The sequence below is a fragment of the Schistocerca cancellata genome, chromosome 3, assembly GCF_023864275.1.
Source record: "Schistocerca cancellata isolate TAMUIC-IGC-003103 chromosome 3, iqSchCanc2.1, whole genome shotgun sequence".
In the NCBI taxonomy this organism is placed as follows: domain Eukaryota; kingdom Metazoa; phylum Arthropoda; class Insecta; order Orthoptera; family Acrididae; genus Schistocerca; species Schistocerca cancellata.
Genome location: NC_064628.1, coordinates 632626671 through 632646084, shown reverse-complemented (window position 1 = coordinate 632646084; position 19414 = coordinate 632626671). Strand labels below are relative to the sequence as shown.

At 38.5% G+C, this 19414-nt stretch overlaps 1 protein-coding gene across 2 annotated transcripts in view; it reads right to left on the bottom strand.

Moving 5' to 3' along the window:
- Positions 1-5449: 5449 nt before the first annotated feature.
- Positions 5450-19414, bottom strand: part of LOC126175564 (islet cell autoantigen 1) — a 51970-nt gene continuing 38005 nt past the window's right edge. Inside the window, exons 8-10 of one of the 2 annotated variants that reach the window (XM_049922419.1) lie at positions 9009-9194; positions 8786-8898; positions 5450-6529 (exon numbers count right to left, since the gene is read on the bottom strand). In XM_049922419.1, coding sequence (XP_049778376.1) covers positions 6428-6529; positions 8786-8898; positions 9009-9194 — 401 coding nt within the window. In that variant the 3' untranslated portion in view covers positions 5450-6427. Of the gene's footprint in view, positions 6530-8785; positions 8899-9008; positions 9207-19414 lie in introns of both variants that reach the window. The other variant, XM_049922418.1, reaches the window with a different exon arrangement.

The following is a 19414-nucleotide window of genomic DNA, read 5'->3' as shown; positions in this document are numbered from 1 at the left end:
TAAAAAATGAAAATAAAAAATTACACTCTTAACTAGTGATAAATGTTACTACTGTTACAGATTACAGTGCCACTAGAGAACCATTTAATAATGACAACTACTTGATAAATTCTAATGAAATGGGTACTTTCATACCACCAAAAAACAAATCGTATAATAATGGAGAGAAAATGAACATGTTTAAAGTTTCGCCAAGTGGCAAGCTATAATTTTACGAAAATTGATATGTCCATAGAAAAATTTTAACTCTGTAGGGTGGAATGAGGTTTCTGAAAAAACAATAGTACCAATACTGATACTCCCAGTTGTTTCCCTGATCAACTGAAGAAAACTGAAGTAATTCATACAAAAGATAAACAGGATAAAATGGAGAACTATAGACTTATTCCAGTGTTACCCATTTTCTAGAAGTTATCTAAATAACCTGCATTCATCACACAGTTACCCAACATAATGAGTAGTTTCAGAGAAATGTATAGTTAACTTTTGCAACAAACAAATTCATCACAAAAGAAAGTAGTTGCCTTGATAAAAGCATGTGTGTGTGTGTGTGTGTGTGTGTGTGTGTGTGTGTGTGTGTGTGTGTGTGGTATCTTTTGTGATCTCTCAATAGATTTTAGTACTGGAAACCATGACTTGTTTTACAAATTTATGCGCTATAGTTTCCCAGAACACTCTCTGGGCTGGATAGTATCATCGTTAATGAACAGAACATAAAAAGTGCTTCACTACAACAGCAATAAATTCCTCTCTGGCTGGTAGGACACACAATTACTTGCTCTGAAGAGTCTATATTATGGCTAACATTATATCTGTATCACATAAATACAATATTATATAAATATATCCAAAAAGAAAGATGATGAGACTTACCAAACAAAAGCCCTGGCAGGTCGATAGACACACAAACAAACACAAACATACACACAAAATTCAAGCTTTCGCAACAAACGGTTGCTTCGTCAGGAAAGAGGGAAGGAGAGGGAAAGACGAAAGGATGTGGGTTTTAAGGGAGAGGGTAAGGAGTCATTCCAATCCCGGGAGCGGAAAGACTTACCTTGGGGGAAAAAAGGACAGGTATACACTCCCTCTATTATATTCATATTATATAAATATATTATACAAATATATAAACATATATTTGGGTTATATAAATGATATGCCATTTAGTCTGATATCATCCTCTATGGACATAACTCAACAGCAATTTTCTGCTGTAAAACTGAAAGGTTTAATGAAAGTGTTTGGCAAACAGTGAGGAAGTAAAAATGTGAGTTGAAAAAATAATTTGAAGCTAAATTATTCTTCAACTTTTGTAGCCCTGTCTTCCTCAGTTGCGTGTAATATCACAGTATATTGATAATTTTTACTTATGGACTGTCTGACAGCAACTGAATATTATTCGTTTCACCATAAGTCAATTATGCCTCACAAAACTGAAGTAGGCTATAATAAAGGGGTGAAACTGGACACTGTCATACTGCATCAAATGCAGTGGTGTGCTGGTAAATAAAACATGCTGAGGAGTAATATGTGGATATAAAGGTGAGTCAACTGAACATTCTTGTTTATCTCACAAACCTCTTAAATCTGCATACAAAACATAAACACAATAAAATGGAGAATTATAGATTATCTCATTGTTACCCATTTTCTAGAAGTTATCTAAATAACCTGCATTCAACACTCAGAGTTACCCAACATAATAAGTAGTTTCATCAAAAGGCCATCTGGGATGGCACATCTGCAGTGACAAAAACTCTCTTGCTCAGTATGCTGAGGGTTTCACCAAGGCCTTCACAGACAGGCACTATCCCCCAGACCTAGTCCACAAACAGATCTCCCATGCCATTTCCCCTCACACCACCCCAAGCACCACAATGACCAGCAACAAAGGAGTGACCCATTTATTACCCAGTACCACACCAGACTGGAACAACTGAAATAAATCCTTCACTAGGGTTTTGATTGTCTATCATCATGTCCTGAAATGAGGGACATCCTACCAAAGATACTTTCCATCCTCGTAAAGTCGTGTTATGTCGGCCACCCAGCCTCCACAACATCCTACTCCACCCTCCCTATGCCACTCACAATCCCAACCCTTTGCCACAAGGACCATACATCTGTGGAAGAGACAGGTGCAAAACTTGTCCATTCCCCCCCGACCCACACACACACAGCACTCCCTATTCCAGTCCTGTCACATGTTTATCCTACTCCATCAGTGACCAGGCCACCCGTGAAAGCAGCCATGTCATTTACAAGCTCTGCTGCAATCACTGCACAGCTTTTTATATTGGTATGACTACCACCAACCAGATGTCCACCAGGATGAACAGGCACTGCCAAACTGTGGCCAAGAGCAAAGTATACCACCCTGTGGAACAACATGCAGCTGAACATAACACACTTGATTTTAATGGCTGCTTCACTACCCAAGCCATCTGGACCCTTCCTTCCATCATTCCATCACTAGCTTTTCTGAACTGCACTGATGAGAGTTTCCTTATAATACATCTCGTAATTATCTCGACCTCAACCTACAGACACATATTCTCCCCACAGCCTCCACCAACAGTTTCCATCCTCTTTGTCCTATCATCTCCTCCCCACTCACATCTCTTATCTCTTATTTGCCACCCTCTGCCGACACATCCACCAGTCTTTCCCCACTCCTCTCCTTTTTTCCTCACCTCCCTGCCCACAACCTCCTGACACTGCACCTGTTGGTATTCTAGTCCCTGCACACTCTACCAGACAGCATTCGTCTCTCCCCCCCATCCATACACGGCTATCCCTTCCACTTCCCTGCCCCCCTCCAGATTGCTGGTTGCATCCCATGTGATAGTTGCGTTCTGGCCCAAGATGCTGGAGTTAGTGGTCATGTGTGCATGAGGTGTGCTTGCTTGTGTCTATGAATGGTATGGTCTCTTTTTTACTGATGAAGGCTGTAGCCAAAAGCTTTGTACAAGTGTCCTTTAATTGTGACTGTCTGCAACTTAATGTGTCTTCTTTAAGGTAAGTAGGAATCTGTCTTTTCCTACATTGTTGACATCCCTACCAGGAGTTTCCACTGTTTGATGAAACCTCTTAAATAATATCCCTGATTTAGCTTAAAAATGAGTACCATGGATCTTTTGCTTCAGTCATTGGACAAAGCATAATTTTCTGGGGGAGCCGGGTTACCTAATCCAATCAAAACTGGACACAGAACACTGCAAAACATTTAATGAGAACTTACATCTAGAGTTACATTAACAGAAATACAGAACTTTTTGAGGATACTTCCTTCCCTATCAGCACAACTCCAGGCACACGCCAAAATACATGTTACGAAGCCATAAACTGATCCTGTAGGGAAAACTCCAAATTATATACCATGGCTGCAAAATACAGCTTAAAAACTAGGAGAAGAGCCTTCAATAACATCTTTGTGAGGATTACAGGAACCAATTAACATAGAGTCCTACGTTTAATGAGAACTCACATCTAGAGTTACATTAACAGAAATACAGAACTTTTTGAGGATACTTCCTTTCCTATCAGCACAACTCCAGGCACACACCAAAATACATGTTACGAAGCCATAGACTGATCCTACAGGGAAAACTCCAAATTATATACCATGGCTGCAAAATACAGCTTAAAAACTGGGAGAAGAGCCTTCAATAACATCTTTGTGAGGATTACAGGAACCAATTAACATAGAGTCCTACATCCGATCCAGGCCTTCACTCCACGCAACTCTTAGTACCCATAAGGTACCAATTTCAATGGATCACTTAAATGAGAACAAATATGGATCAGCTGGTCACCATTAGCATTTAGACAGTGTGGTGAGACAAAGTCCACTATTTCCTGCAGTAAATAACTGCAATGTGGATGACAAACAAACTGAGTGTCTGTTAAATCATGGTATGGTCTAGAGACTTGAAGATTCTGGTGACAAATGACCACCATGAAAACTGTTTGTGTTAATCACAAGCTCTGGGACACAGGAGGTCTGGGCTGAGATTGCTGTGGCATACATGGCTCACTGAGGTCTAGCACAGTTTCTATGTCCCGCCAAACTCTTTGAGCCCAGTGTAGGTTGTTAAAGGCACAGTTGCCATAAGTGAATTCCTAGAACACTGCTAGTTCAAGCCAGATTAAATAATACTGGAAGTATTGGAGCCAAAGAAAACCACTACACTCCATTTGGCAAAGTAGATTATGACATTCACCTTATAATCTTAAAACTGATGATACTTCTAAATCGCCAGGCACGGTGTCCGAGTGGTTCTAGGTGCTTCAGTCCGGAACCGCGTAACTGCTACAGTCGCAGGTTCAAATCCTGCATCGGGCATGGTTGTGTGTGATGTCCTTAGGTTAGTTAGGTTTAAGTAGTTCTAAGTTCTAGGGTACTGATGACCTCAGATGTTAAGTCCCATAGTGCTCCGAGCCATACCTCTAAATCACTTCATGGCTGTCTTGAGGCATTTAATGTGATAACAAATGTTTGCTATGACATTCTATTCAACTTTTTTCCCATTTTTATGCACAGTGTGGTTCACAATTAGCGACAAAAACACACAGAACTTAATTCACATCATCTGATGATGATGATGATGATGATGATGATAACTAGATCAGTCTTTGAAATACTGTGTGAAAATTAAGTAGTTAACTCTTTTTTCAGCAATAGTGCACACATTGTTTCTGGCAACAGCACACACAATACTACACACATTCATACACACAACCACACAGACAGCAATGCATGGTTCCATGGCCATGACAACACTCTTGTCATGGCCACCGAAGTGTGCACTTAGGTGTCTGTGTGAATGCTTGTACTACTGCTAGAAAAAGAGCTAGTGTTCAAAACTAGTGTGAATGCTGTTTTCCATTGTGTGTTACTATGCTCCACATATCAATCCACTACAGATGAGCACTTGCCTCCTTTCTTTTATGTACTACTTTAGCTATATTCTCTAATTTTGTTTCAGAATAAAGCATCATGTTTGTTCACCACCATCAATTGTATATAACATATTAAACAATTGGTTGACATCTTTTTCACGTGTCTCTGGTGCGGCAATATGAATAAAAACTGTAAGGAAATATCAGATTGCATTAATCTTCAGACATCTTATAACATGAAAACTGTAACACTGCATATGACATTAACTGCAAAACAAATCAGAGAAGTTCCATTGGCTTACCAGCCAGTGGAAATGAGAAATGATAAAAATTATGGATATGCAAAAATTAGTCACAATATATAACCATACAATGACATTTTACTGGATAGAAATACATCACTACAAATACAGAATTTCCAATTACTGGAACCTGATGTAGACAAATACAGAAGAGTATAGATTTACTTACCACAAGAAAGTTGCAAAATATTACCAAACTCTAAATAATCATACAGATAAACAATGCTGGAAATCAACCAATCAATGATGCTGCTATCTGTGAAGTCTCTTATTCAACAGCAGCACACTCCAAAAACCATTACTTCTTTCCATACTGCACCTTGCAGCCAGTTACAAAACATTGTATCACATTTGGTCCTATTAATTTTTTGTTGAAGACTAGCGGTACAAACTACACATCACTGCTCCACTGGTAATAGGAACACGGGGTCATAATGAATCTAGATAGACAAGTAGTACACCACAGGTACACACTAAAATAACTGCTTTTAAAGTGTCAATAAGCTTAATATGGATTTTAACACTGCATTTTGCCTTATGTATACACTTTAAAGAAAATCCTTGTACATGTTGAACACTGACTTATTACAATGAATTACAGTGTCCAGAAAAGTTAGTTAATTGGATATATAACTTCAGAGTGTATGGAGGAATCAAGAAGGTTTGGATTAGGATTTCACTCTCAGCTCTAATTATAATTAAAGACAGAAATACTGTACTTGTCACATATAATTTTATTATACTCAGTTGCACTGAAAAAAAAATCTTTGGGTAAAACACTCAACAAAAAAATTCATCACGTTTACTGTCGATTTCAATTTCTTCATAGAAATATCCTCGACATGATAAATAAAACACAAGCATATTTATAAGGTATAACTATTTCAATTTCAATTATTCGAATTGCCATTGTGAATGGTGCTATAAAACTAAATTATTACTTAAATTAAACTCCACAACAGAGGTGGGAAGAGAAAAATTTTGGTTGGGCATTGACTAGGAGTCCAGAGACACTTTCAAGGGTGCTCTGTTAAAAATTCGTACTGCACAAAATAACAAGTACTGTAGAGATCTTTAGGTTTTCATAAAACATCAACAAAAAACGTAAACACACATACAAAACCACTGAAATAGTATTAAAAATCATAATGGAATGTTCGGATTACTTCATAAAATAACAATAATAATAATAATGAGACACGACACTCTTGGACAGTCTTTTAACAGTTATGTTCTCCATCCGTATTCTTTGAACCAAGGGCATCTGGATCAGCAAGAGGATCCAGTTCAGCAAAGAGATTGAACCAAGCAGCTTTCTTGTCCTGAAAACATGTTTTGTCATGATTGTCATATTAATATGCTACCCTCTGGATATCTAAAGAGGAATTTGGAATAGAACAAAACATTATCATTTAAATTATGAATAATCATATGATTGAGCTCAGCATGACAAAAAAAGAGATGGCAAATCATAAAGAAAGGGAGTCCCATCAAAAATGTTCTAGTCATTAAGTATACCTCCTGAACAGATATCCATGTTTTTATCCTGTAGGCATTGCAACTTACATCTCTCTCTCTCTCTCTCTCTCTCTCTCTCTCTCCCCCCCCCCCCTTTTACTCCTCACCCCTCCTTTGGTCTATCAGTCCCATCTGTCACCTGTAAGTGACACATAGGTCCATCTACTATACACACACATTCACGCATCCATTTACTGTTCAAACAAATATAATACCTTACATATTTTTGACTCTTCAGCAACAATAAAAAATAATTACAAAATATTTGCAGACCATATCACTCTTTAGCTGAGAAAAATACGGTAAAATTAGCTGGTATTCTACAATCTCAAGAATGGCTGTTACAGAGATAGTCACAAATTCTGTGGATCGTATTATGATTTGATGAAGAACATATCCTTTATGCAACAGTCACACATACCATAACACAAACTGCTCTCAGGAAGGAGAGATTTGGCTGTGTGTTTACCAACAAAAAGCTGGAAATGGACTACATATTTCTTGATGGACAATTAATATAATTTTTCAGTCTTCTTCTACATGGTCCAATCACATTAATGTGACCATCCGTCAAAAGCCTGAGTAAATACCCTTTGCAGCAGGAATATGTGGGAATGGTGTCAGATGAGGTTCTGGAAGATACCAATATGAATGTGGAGCCATGACGACTCCAGTGGCATGGCCAGCTGTGATAGGTTTCTCAGCTGAGGATCCACGGTGCAAACAGCAGTATTGATGTGACCACACAGATTCTCGACTGGGCTTAAATCTGGGGGTGGGGGTGGGGGTGGGGGTGGTGGTGGTGGTGGTGGTGGGGGTGTTTGAGTATGGTCAACTCATCCTGGATCCTGGGGTATTCTTCAAACCATGCACTTACACTGTGAGCTGTGTGCCATCTTCCACTGTCCTGCTGTCAGATGCCACTGTGCCGAGGAAAAAGAAACGGCACGTAATGTAAATCTGGACATAATCCCCAAGGGCAGATGCATACATGAGTTGACCCATTGTGCCTTCCAGAATAATGAGATCACCAGGGAATGACATGAATACATGCTCCCTCCTCCTGCCTGCCAGCAGAGCCACATGTACCAAAGAGCATCTGTTTGATGGAACATAAAACGTGATTCATCTGAAAAGGCCACCTATCGCCACTCAGTGATGCGGTACTGATGTGCAAATTCCAGCCTTTGTCGCTGATCAACAGCAGTCAGCATAGGTGCATGACCCAAACAGCAGTCAACGTGGGTGCATCATCCAAGTGCCTGTTACAGAGACCAATACGCAGCAACATTACATGTGCAGTCATTGAGGAGACACTTTTGGTAGCCCCTTGGTTCATCTAAGCAGTCAGTTGCTCAACAGTTGCACATTTATTCACCTGTACACATCTCCACAGTCGTTGTTCACCCCTATCATCAATGGCACATGTGCACCACAGTTGCCTCGACGCCAGTTTTGGATAGCACCATTCTGCCATGCTCAGTACACTTTAACCATAGGCATAAGCGAACAGTTTACAAGCTTAGCCATTTCAGAAATGCTTCCATCCTTGGCCTGAAATTCATGATCATGCCCTTCTTGATGCCAAATAAATCGTCCCATTTCCGCATTACACCAACAACTGCATGGTTTTCTGTGTCCACTGACACGTTTCATCTACCCTACCCTGCTAGTGCTGCCACCTGCCATCTGTATGTCATTACTGCACGTTGACTTCAAATACAGTCAGTGGTCACATTAATGTGATTAGACTGCATATATCAAAACTCCAAAATACAATCTGTAATAAGCCTCAGAATTCATTATAAAACTGATTTAAAAAATTCTGCCTAGCTTTCATTAAAACTGACATCCACTCATCCACCCACTCTCACACCCACCCTACCCCCTACCTACCTAGCCCCCCCCCCCTCCCACACACACAAACAATTATTTTTAAGATGTGCGCAATGTGAAGACAGTAGCATTACAGATATGCCTAATATAAAACATGTCAGAATTCTTTGCCTCCCATTTAATTCATTGTAAAAACTAATGAGAAAAATCTTTTTTATACTTGCCTTTTCCTTAACTCGGCTAGGGCCATGAACTGGGGAACTTACAGTTTTATTTTCTGTCACATTGCCCAGTGCCACATTTGGAGAACTGAGTGATGTATTTGAGGTAACCTCAGCTGAAAGAGCACATCCACTATTTTCATATAAGCTACAAAAACTATCTGAACAAACCACAACTTATAAAAACAAAACATTATGAATCTCTAACATTAATTGCATAATTTACCATTATCATTTGTAGTCTGAAGCGAAGCTAAGTGATCCAGCAAGAAAGATGTTGATGAATCCTCTTGTGGGTTGTCACCAAAAACTTCATCCCACTGGGAGCCGAAACTGCTCTGTCCATCACTTGCCCCAAAAATCTCATCAAGCAGTAAAATGTCATCAGCACTGTTGGTCAACAAATCTGTACCTGCAGCATTTGCTGGAATGAATTTTGATGAACAAAAACATTTTATAACTTTCTCCTTACATCTGATGGCCAATTTATACATTTAACACAGTGGAAAAATTCAGATTTGAGACGTAACACAGTAGAACTTGATCTGATAAAATTAAAATACTCCTATCTACATCATTCACATTTTCATGAACAATATTTTTCGTTCTTATATAACAGACATTCTGGAAGTTTTGAGGATGACTGACTTCTGCTCCGCACCCGTACTTCCAAGAAAGATGCAACACTGTACAACTACTAAAGACATAAGAAAGCCCTACACTGTGCTGCAAGCAGTATTTGGTGTTTTCCACCATGGAACTGAAATAAAGAATTACTGTGCACTTATTCTTTTAAAAATTGCATTTGAGTGTCCATCAGTGTCTTCAGGTATTTCACTTCAGATTTGAGTGTCTGTCACCTTCCACTCTTTCCTTCCATACAGTAATTCCAACTAATTCAGAAAAACAAAAATTTTCTTGTAAATGATACTGATAGAAAGCCTTTTTCTATTTGAAGAATGAGTGAAGCATACCTACTACATCTATCATCACATTTTGAGCACTCTTCTAATGAATACACCACCAACTTAAAGATCTTGCATCAAATTACCATGTCAGAAAAGCTTCCAGTTGGTTGATGCTAACGATGTAATCACAGAATTAAACCAAAAGTACAGAAAGAAAGCTTATACTTTAACATCACAATGAGAGCAATAGAGATAAGAGCAAATGCTTAGATCGGACAAGAGGAGGAATACTGACCATGGTGTAGTTTTTTGTACCCAGCATTCACCTTGGAGTGATTGAAGGGGTGTTTAGATTATGTTTGCTATTCTGCTGTTCTTCAAATTTTAATCATTATGTCGAGACACTTAAATTACATAATTAATTCCTTGTTTGTTTGCAGGTATCCTTTACAGTCCAGGTCCACATTAAATCCAGCTGCTAGAGGAGTCAAAATAATGATGAAGCCTACTGATAAAGTTGAGTACTGTATAGTAATTCATTCACAACATATGAAGGGGAACAATGCTGAAAAACAATCCATGCCGAGATGTGAAAGTGTGCACAAAAATGTTTCATCATATAGCACAGTGGTTAGGTGGAGCTGACATGTCCAGTATGGTCAAAAAGTCTGAATGATGAAGAAAGAAATGGCAGGTCGTCTCTCTGCATAGGATTGGGAGCACCAAGAGAAACAGAGGCCCTGGTATTTAAAGACCAACATATCACAATTGAGACAACAAGGGAAAAAAAGAAAACCAATAAATAATTTCTTTTCAATATTTCGCACAATTTTTTAAATATGACAAAGGTCACTACCCACTGGGTTCCATTACTGCTGACAACCACTCACAGAGCACACTGAACTGAGACAGCAGTGAAAAAGCTATAGCTGTGTCAAGCCTATTTAGCTGTCTAACCACGGACTTAATGTCAGGATGACACTACGAGCATGAGACAAAGGAAAAAAACAAGCAGTGGAAACACGCAGATTCACAAGTATCGAAAAGGCGAAGACTCAATCATCATCACGAAGAAAGGTTCTGGGACTGGAATGGCGTGATGCAAACAGGTTTTGTTCATGAGCAACATATTAACTATGGAATATACTAGTGAAATCTTCTGATGAGCTTAAGGGTGGCTGTCAAGACAAAGCAATACAGTCAGCTGCCCAAGTGGTGCTTTTGCTTCATGCCGCCACCACAGTTTATTCTGCACAAATCACAGTGATACATGCTCCTCTTTTGGACTGTCACATTTTGCACTGCCGTACCTCCCCCATGTTCTCCTTAGATGGCAACCAGCGACTTCTTCCTGTTTCCTCAGATGAAGAAAACATTGTGTGGCAGACGTTTGCAGAATGATGACAAGCTGATTTTTGATATGGAACACTTCCTGAAAATACAAAACACTGCCTTTACAACCAATGTCTCCAATAATTCACCTGTTGTTTGAGAAAATATGGTTGGATCGAAGGATGAATGTGCAGAAATGCCTAACACCATCATCAAGTTTCATGGTCGCAGCTGGATTAATCTAAAGTGATAGTTAAAACTTTGACTATTCCTCGAATACCTATACCACTGATGTTTACAGTTATCATCAGCATCACAAACTTTCCTCAGTTTAGTCACGATACAATTATTTTAACCTATTTTCATTTTGCCCCTATGTAGGAGAACATGTGTTTCTGATATATAAGCACAGTTTGGCACAAAATGTGTGCTCAGTGAATACAGTGAAGCATTTTATCTTTCTGGACTTTATTAATTGCTCTTGTTAAGTGGTATTGTCCATTCAATTTCTACTTCTGCAAATTTAAAATCTGATACTATTGTGGCCATTTTAATTTTTTAAATCCAATTTCTTTTTTAAGATATTTCCAGCAGTCATCTGTAGCTGCATTACCTCTCTGGCTATTACAAAATTATTTGCAAGCACAAAATCATGGTGATAGTCATTATACATCATTCTTCAATCAAAACAGTGAAGACTAAATATTTTCTTGTTGTATATCTACACTTGTCCCAAACAGCAGTGTCACTGAATATGGATAAAGGCAAGACACACAGCCAACAGATACAAGCATTATGGAATGCCACTGCGCCCCACTCAACATCACAGTCAGTCTAGTAGCACATGGCTTTTCATAAGAACCACATCCCTCACCACAGTCATTGGCTCATTGAATAAAGGAAGGCATGCCAATTCACTCATTGTTGTAACACTGTCACAGGCTTATTCTATGTGGGGCAATATGACTCCCCTGATAACAATTTCTGCAACATACGAACTGCGGTTTCTGGCATGCATTAGTGTTATTGTGATGGTGCAGATGACAAAGTTACCCTGTGTTACAAGATTGTTTTCATGCACTATCTGAACACAGCACCAATACCTTGAAATAAGGAATTTAGTGCATTACTATTTTTTGAAATGTGGTCAGGCATATATTACGTTATTTCAACTGTACACAATCATCAAAGGAGTCTTATGCTATACAGAACTTTTCATATATAACAAGCTAAACATTGTTTAGTCTGTAAAATAAATAATTATTTATTAACCTATGACAGTTCTCCAGCTGCTAGTAGTAGAAGTAGAAGAAGTAGTAGTAGTAGTAGTAGTAGTAGTAGTAGTACTGATCACAATTCCTTGAAACAGAGATTGGATGAGATTGAGAGCGTAAAAAAATTCAAATACCTTGGTGAAGCAATACAAGAGAATGAACTGGAGAAAGCTGCTGTGGGGGACCAGATCTCAAAAATGGAGAGAGAGCTTACAGATTAACTAAAAAAATTTACAATAAAAATGCATCTCTTGGAATTCCAAAATAAAGCAATACAATGCTGTGGTAAAAACAGTATGCCTGTATGCCAGTGAACACCTGTCAATGAATTACAAGTTTTAAAAGCTGGAGATGTTAAAAAGAAGAATATTACAGAAAATCATGGGTCCAGCCCACATTGAAACTGGCTGAAAGCTTCGGAGCAACAATGAAATCTACAAATAGGTGACAAAAATCTTCGAGACCATGAAAAAGAGAAGGTTATCATTTCTAGGACACCTGTACAGAATGGACTAAACCAGATTAACCAAAAGGATATACGACTAACTGTGGAGAAAGAAGACAACAGTGACATGGATTAAGAGCACTCATAAAACCTGGAAAGGTTCAACATTCGGGAAGTTCAGATGTTAAATAGGGATACATTTCAAATTTGGAAGGATTTCAAGTTGAAAGAACTAAGAAGATTGGAAGAGCCTGGACAGATGAACAGAAGCAACAGCACAGCGTCCATATGAAGGAGTACTGGAGAAAGAGGAAACTTCAGACAAAGAAGAAATGAAATTGTAGCATGATCCAAGTGGTCAATTCACCAATAAAAAAAAATAATACAAGAAATGATCACCACTGCCATTTGCTCCTCAGCTTAGTCCCTGAGCAAGCATCATAAGACAGGAGCATACAAGAATAAAGTTTTGAAATTCATCTCCAATTACATTTGTACATGAACAACAACAATAAAAACAGACCCCTTTCCAAATGCAGATGATCTGTTAGTCTACAACTCCTAGTATTGCAGCAGTCCAAAAACAGAATAAATTTTTAAAGGAAAGTGCAGAATGAGGTTACCTGAAGATTTTATTTCCAAATCACGAAAATTGAATCAAAAGTACAGCTAAGGAAGTCAAATATCGAAAACCAGCAACCAATACTGTGCACCTCCAAACATACAAACCTAACAGCCCTACCATTAAACTACAATGCATCTATATAATGGAAACATTAATTCCGAACTAGGACATGGATACAAGGAACACTTTGGAACAAGATATAAAAACAGATATGTCATATGAACACCACTCACAACTAAAATTGCAAGCTCACGATAGCAGCATGCAACAAAAGTGAAATTGTCAGGCTTGGCTATGCAAACGATTAGCATTTCAGTACAATGACACAAAGCAGATAGGAGTAATGCCATCTACATTATGTATATGAAGAAAGATTTTGAAGTGGGTTCCTCATCCAGAAATCATATTTTAATATAGTTTGTGTGTGAGGAAATTGTGTTATGCCTTGTGTAAGAAGAAGAAATATGTATCAGCATTTGTTGGACTTCAACAGTGCCGGGATTTTGGCCCATCAAGGCAGTGCTTTATTGTTCTGTGATACTGTTGCTCCTGTTCACTGTGATACGACTGGCACGCCAATATTGAATCAACAGGCTCAGGAAGACCACACTCGACGCCATGCAGCATTTCACCGGCCCGGGGCAACTATGTGTCCAACAAGATAGGTACATTTTTCACTCTGCTTTCCAGAACTGTGCAGCTACATCACATACCATGAATCAGTAAACATGCTTGTTTGCATCAAGCAACATATCTACATGTACAGTAACCACTGTTGTTTCCCCCGACACAGCAGCAGAAAGAGGTATATCGACAGTAAAGCAACCAATGGCAACAATGGACACAGGAGTGACACACATCATTTTTCCAGATGAATTCCAGTTCCGTGTACGGCATCACAATGGATGTATCCGTTAGTGAAGGCTCCAAGGAGAATGAACATTGTCAGATTCCTTCCCCCCTCATCATATAGATCCAGCAACTGGTAGCACGCTTGGGTTCGCATAGACAGTAATTTGAACAGCATCCTTTACATTTCTGTCATGTTAAGAGTGATGGCTGTGCCATGTCTTCAAGATCTTCATGATGTTATCTTTCAACGAGATAATGTAAGACCACATGTTACCCATGCTGTCATGATCTACCTTGATACAGATAGTGTTCAACTGTTACCCTGGACATCATGATCCCCAGATCATCCACTGAAATTATCTGTCATGGGGTATTGTGAGGTTGGTATGTTAGTTACCATTCATCAGACACTATGATTGATGAACTCTGTCAAAGAGTTGAACAGCACAGAATGACATACCTGTATTTGTCCTCCAAGCTCATTGTGACTTGATACCAAGACAGATTACAGCAACTCTGCTGCCAGAGATGGCAACTCTGTGTACTAAATTTTGCACTTTGTAAACCTCAATGTCACCTACAAATGTAATATATTCTTTCTACTATACAGCATACATGCAATAAGTAAAATTTCATTATTTGCTATACTTCCTAGTGTTGCAATTTTAACTGCCAGCAGTATATTTATTAATTCCTACAAGTTGGCATGACTCTTTCAACTTCTCTGAATATATGCTTTGCTTACAGGAAGTAACATATGAATTACAATGAGTGATGAACCATCCAGACAGGTTTCAATAATTCAAATCCCATAATTTTGATTGGTCTAGAAGTTTCAGTGTAGTCTCTGCCTTGGAACAGAAGTATCAGTTCGAGAGTACTGGCTTCAGCCAGAGATTTTTAAGATTTTCCTTGAACTTTCGCCTAGAAAATGAGGTTAACAACATGCCTACACTACAATAAGGGCCAACTTAAGTTGCAAAAGCACCTTTTACTCACAAGGTGAAGATCTTCATAAAATATTATTGCATATTGTTTGGATTTCAGTTAATTCTCTTCTCACACAATAGCCAGTGTATAAGTTTAGTTTCAAAATGCGCTGTATTTCAATTTTTATGTTCACTTCTTAAGACCTACATACCTCCGAAGCAGTTTAAATCAAACAAAGAAACACGGAAAACTGAGTGCAACACACACATCTCAATATCTCAACCTATTAACTTTTGTAGGCGGTGCTGTAATAAGTGAGCTATCCAAGCACAATGCAACACCTACAGGTGGCAAAATTTATTAAATGTGATTAACTTTAATCAGTTAAACTGCCTGTACAATATTCTCACATTAAAGGTTAAAATTAGAAAGGAGAAAAGTCATTAACTACTGAACCATTTCACCAGTGGCACGATTTTCCAAAATTTCTAAGAAAGTGATGTTTTCTAGAATAGTATCCCAACTGAGCAAAAATAATATACGCTGTATATTACAGTCTGGATTTCAGAAGAGATGTTCAGTTGAAATGCCACTTACATGTTCACCAAGTTTTACAAGCATTAACTCTTTGATGCACAGATTTTATGTTTAATTAATTTTTTAATAAAACATGCATTTTCTATGTCTGGTGGGGTTGCTAATAAAGGAAAACATGAATTAAAATTTTTTATTGTATTGATTTTGGTTTTAGATGGTGGTATATATAATATACCACCATGCCACTTAGGGCCGTACCTAAAGTTTTTGAGATATCTTGGTTTGTGCTTGTAACTCACCTTTAAATTCTACTCTAAGCAGTAATAATTAGTATAATTAATGTAAAATAATTTTATTTCTGGCAATTGGTCATTTACAATACAAAATCAAATTACAAACCTTACAAATAAAATATGTTTCTTATTCCTTTTTGTGAAAATCTTGAAAGCACCTTTTTGTTTTGCTAAGGCACAAAGGCACTTTGCATTCAGCGCACATCCAGAAAGTGCGCACTTGCTTCTTTTTTGTACTGCATTTCGCACAACGTCTGGCGGTAGTACGCTCTGGCTGGTGGGATGAATTGTCGAGACGCTGGCGTGAGGAAACATATGGCTTGTTTTTCTTTACGTGGACTTGACTCTCATGAAGTCTAGATGGCCTCAATGGTGTTTTCTGGGTTACTAAGCTTTGCAGGATACTCATCCTGAAGACTTTGGCAGTCATTTTTTCTCTATCGCCTAGTTCCTTCCAAATTATATAGCTGTTGACGATACTGACATCAAGCAGGTGAAAGAATATTCGGTGCCACCACTTTTTACTTCTCCGGCTTATTTCATATGATTTTTTCAGTTGGTCGAACTTGTCGACATTGTTCATGTGTGCATTGTAATCCATCACTGCTTGAGGACAAGGTAGCTCTATGCGTGAACCATCTCTTTCACGGCGAGTCACTGTAGTAACTTCAGGACTGTGAAAATTTGAAAGGAGATGAACAGCTCTCTTATCTTTCCACTTCAAGTAGAGGATGCCACAGTTGCTGACCCTCCAGTCAAATTCACCTCTGCTTAATTCTTTGTCTGTTTTTAATTTGGGTAAATGTTTCCTTGTTGGTTGAACTGTCCCACAGGCATATATGTTTCTCTGCTGTAAACCAGCCAACAAGTTATAGCTATTGAAATAGTTGTCGAAATAAAGATAATGGCCTTTATTTACGAGTTCAGAGGACAAACTCAGCACTACATGCTCCCCAAGGCCTGTTTGCACTGTGTCACCTACTTTTCCGGTGTAAATATCAAATTTCAAGTTGTAAGAGGTCTTGTCACACAGCATCCACACTTTGTAACCACGCTTTATGGGTTTATCTCTCATGTATTGTTTCATACTGTTGCGGCCTTTGAATTTGATCATTGACTCATCAATTGCTAGGTGTTTGCTGGGTTGGTAACACTTGGAAAAAGATTCAGATAGTATCTTGATCACTGGTCGCAGCTTGTACAGTTTGTCATAACCTGGGTGTCCTTTTTCTGGATGCAATGTGTTATCATTCAGATGAATGTTCCTCAGTAACCATCCAAACCGATTTACTGCCATCAGAGATGCAATATAACGATCATGAAGTTCTGGGGCACTAGACCAGTAGTCTCTGTATGCTGGCATACGCTTTATACCCATCAAAATGTTGATTCCCAGGAAAGTTCGTATTTCATTGTCAGTTGTTGGAGTGAAAGACTTGCCAGATTGCGTCGCATATAAATTTGTTTGGAAAACGATTAGCTCAACTAGCTCTTTTGGAAATATTTTTTCGAATATATCGATAGGTTCTGGATCATCAATGTCCCTAATAAAAGCACTTGGTCCTGATTCACTGTCGAACTGCATTCCTGAGGTAGCATTGAATTGTTGTCCCCAAGTTGGCGCTGTGTCAGCAGCGCGTTTTGGCGGAGTGGACTCACTTTCTTCCTCGCTCTCTGAAACTTCGCCTTCAGACGACACAATAGCCTCCGCAACAATGCTTGCTTCATAATCAGATTCGTCATCTGTGGTGTCAACAGTGGAATCCTCGTCTGATGGAATTTCACACAATAATCGTTCGATTTCTTCATCTCGTAAGCCTCTTCTTGACATTTTCATTTTCAAACAACAGCCTGAATCCAAGTAAAGAATACGTAAGCAAAACAAAATGGAGAAAGAGCTAAAATAAGTCACAACACAATTAAAAACTAAACTTTGTAGCGGAGGATTTCGAATTTTATACTAGGAAACGAAATGCAATAGAATACTGCTACATGCACGGTGGTACAAATAATATACCACCAAAATAAATTGTATATAAATAACGGAAGATTGTGCATATGAATGTATACATGGGTTCATACCGTAGCTGTGACGTCCAAGATATGGAAAAAACACAGGCGCAACAAGAAATTCGTTATAAACCACTATTCACACGCAAAAACCATGCACAACTCAGCACGCAGCTTTCACAGTTGTAATCTATGCAATTCTTGGCGGGAACTGATTCCTTATAGGCAGTGAGTGCCATCTGTCTGATAAGTAGAGAACTAGGTGAGCATATTAGAGTGGTGGTCGTGCAGTTAAACCACTGTGCAAAGAGCCAAGAAAATTTTCAAAAGGTGGTATACTATGTATACCACCGTGCTCCAAAGAGTTAAATAACAAAATATAATTAGCTGGTATTTTCTGTGACCTGTCGAGGGCATTTGACTGTGTGACGCTCAATGTCTTCCTGAATAAGGAGAAGTTTTGTGGAATTGATGATGTTGCCAACCAACAGATGTCATGGAAAAAGAATGCACTCAATAATTCAAACATGCAGGCACGGGAGACTCTTCTGACTAGGGAGAAATCCACAAGGCTCAATCTTGGGTCCTCTATGGTTTCTCACGTATGCAAATGACCTTTCATCTAACATACATCAAGGAGGATTAGTTCTTTTTGTAGATGAGACCTGTATTGTAATCAATCCAAACATATATACAATAACAGAGGAATTTTTGTACAATTTTCTTGAAAGTAGTATTTAGTTATTTTTTACAAATGTTCTTTCTCCCTGTTTCAGAAATATGTAACAAAGGGGAGACGGGGGCAAAAGTAACAGGGTATGAAAGAAACATCCCTCCCCTACCTTCGCATGTAGCTCCAAAAATCACGTGATTCAAACAATGTATTCCCTTCATGTTTCCAACTGCCAACCAATTGTTGGCCAGTATTGGAAAGTCTCTGTTGAGTGTGGAGCAGTAAAATGTTTTTTCAGTGTCTCACGTAAGTTTTCTCAATTTTCTTAGTTTTGTGATAACAGTGGCATTACACTGTAAATGTAAGTCTACTGTAATAATTTAACTATGTGAACTTCCAGTTTTATGCCAACTTTATCAACTTTTTCATTACTTGTATAGTTTGTGTCTAAAATATCAATTAAACAGAAAAGTGTGGTCAGAGACAAAAGAAATATTACTGCTGGGGACGAAAGTAACAGTGTTTCTTTCGTCCCAGTTACTGAAAAAGTATTATTAGCTGTAGGTCACTGCAGGTCACTGCACAGGCATAGTACCATTTAGGAATGCGTTCAGTGAAATCGATTTTGCACTATCTTCTGTCACTGATCGCCCAGCACAAGCTTCCAATTACGGAAAGCAAACTATGCCCCTAGCAGAATCATTAGTGATTTATAGTGACCAAGCTGAAGCTGGGAGGACATATAATCCAGAT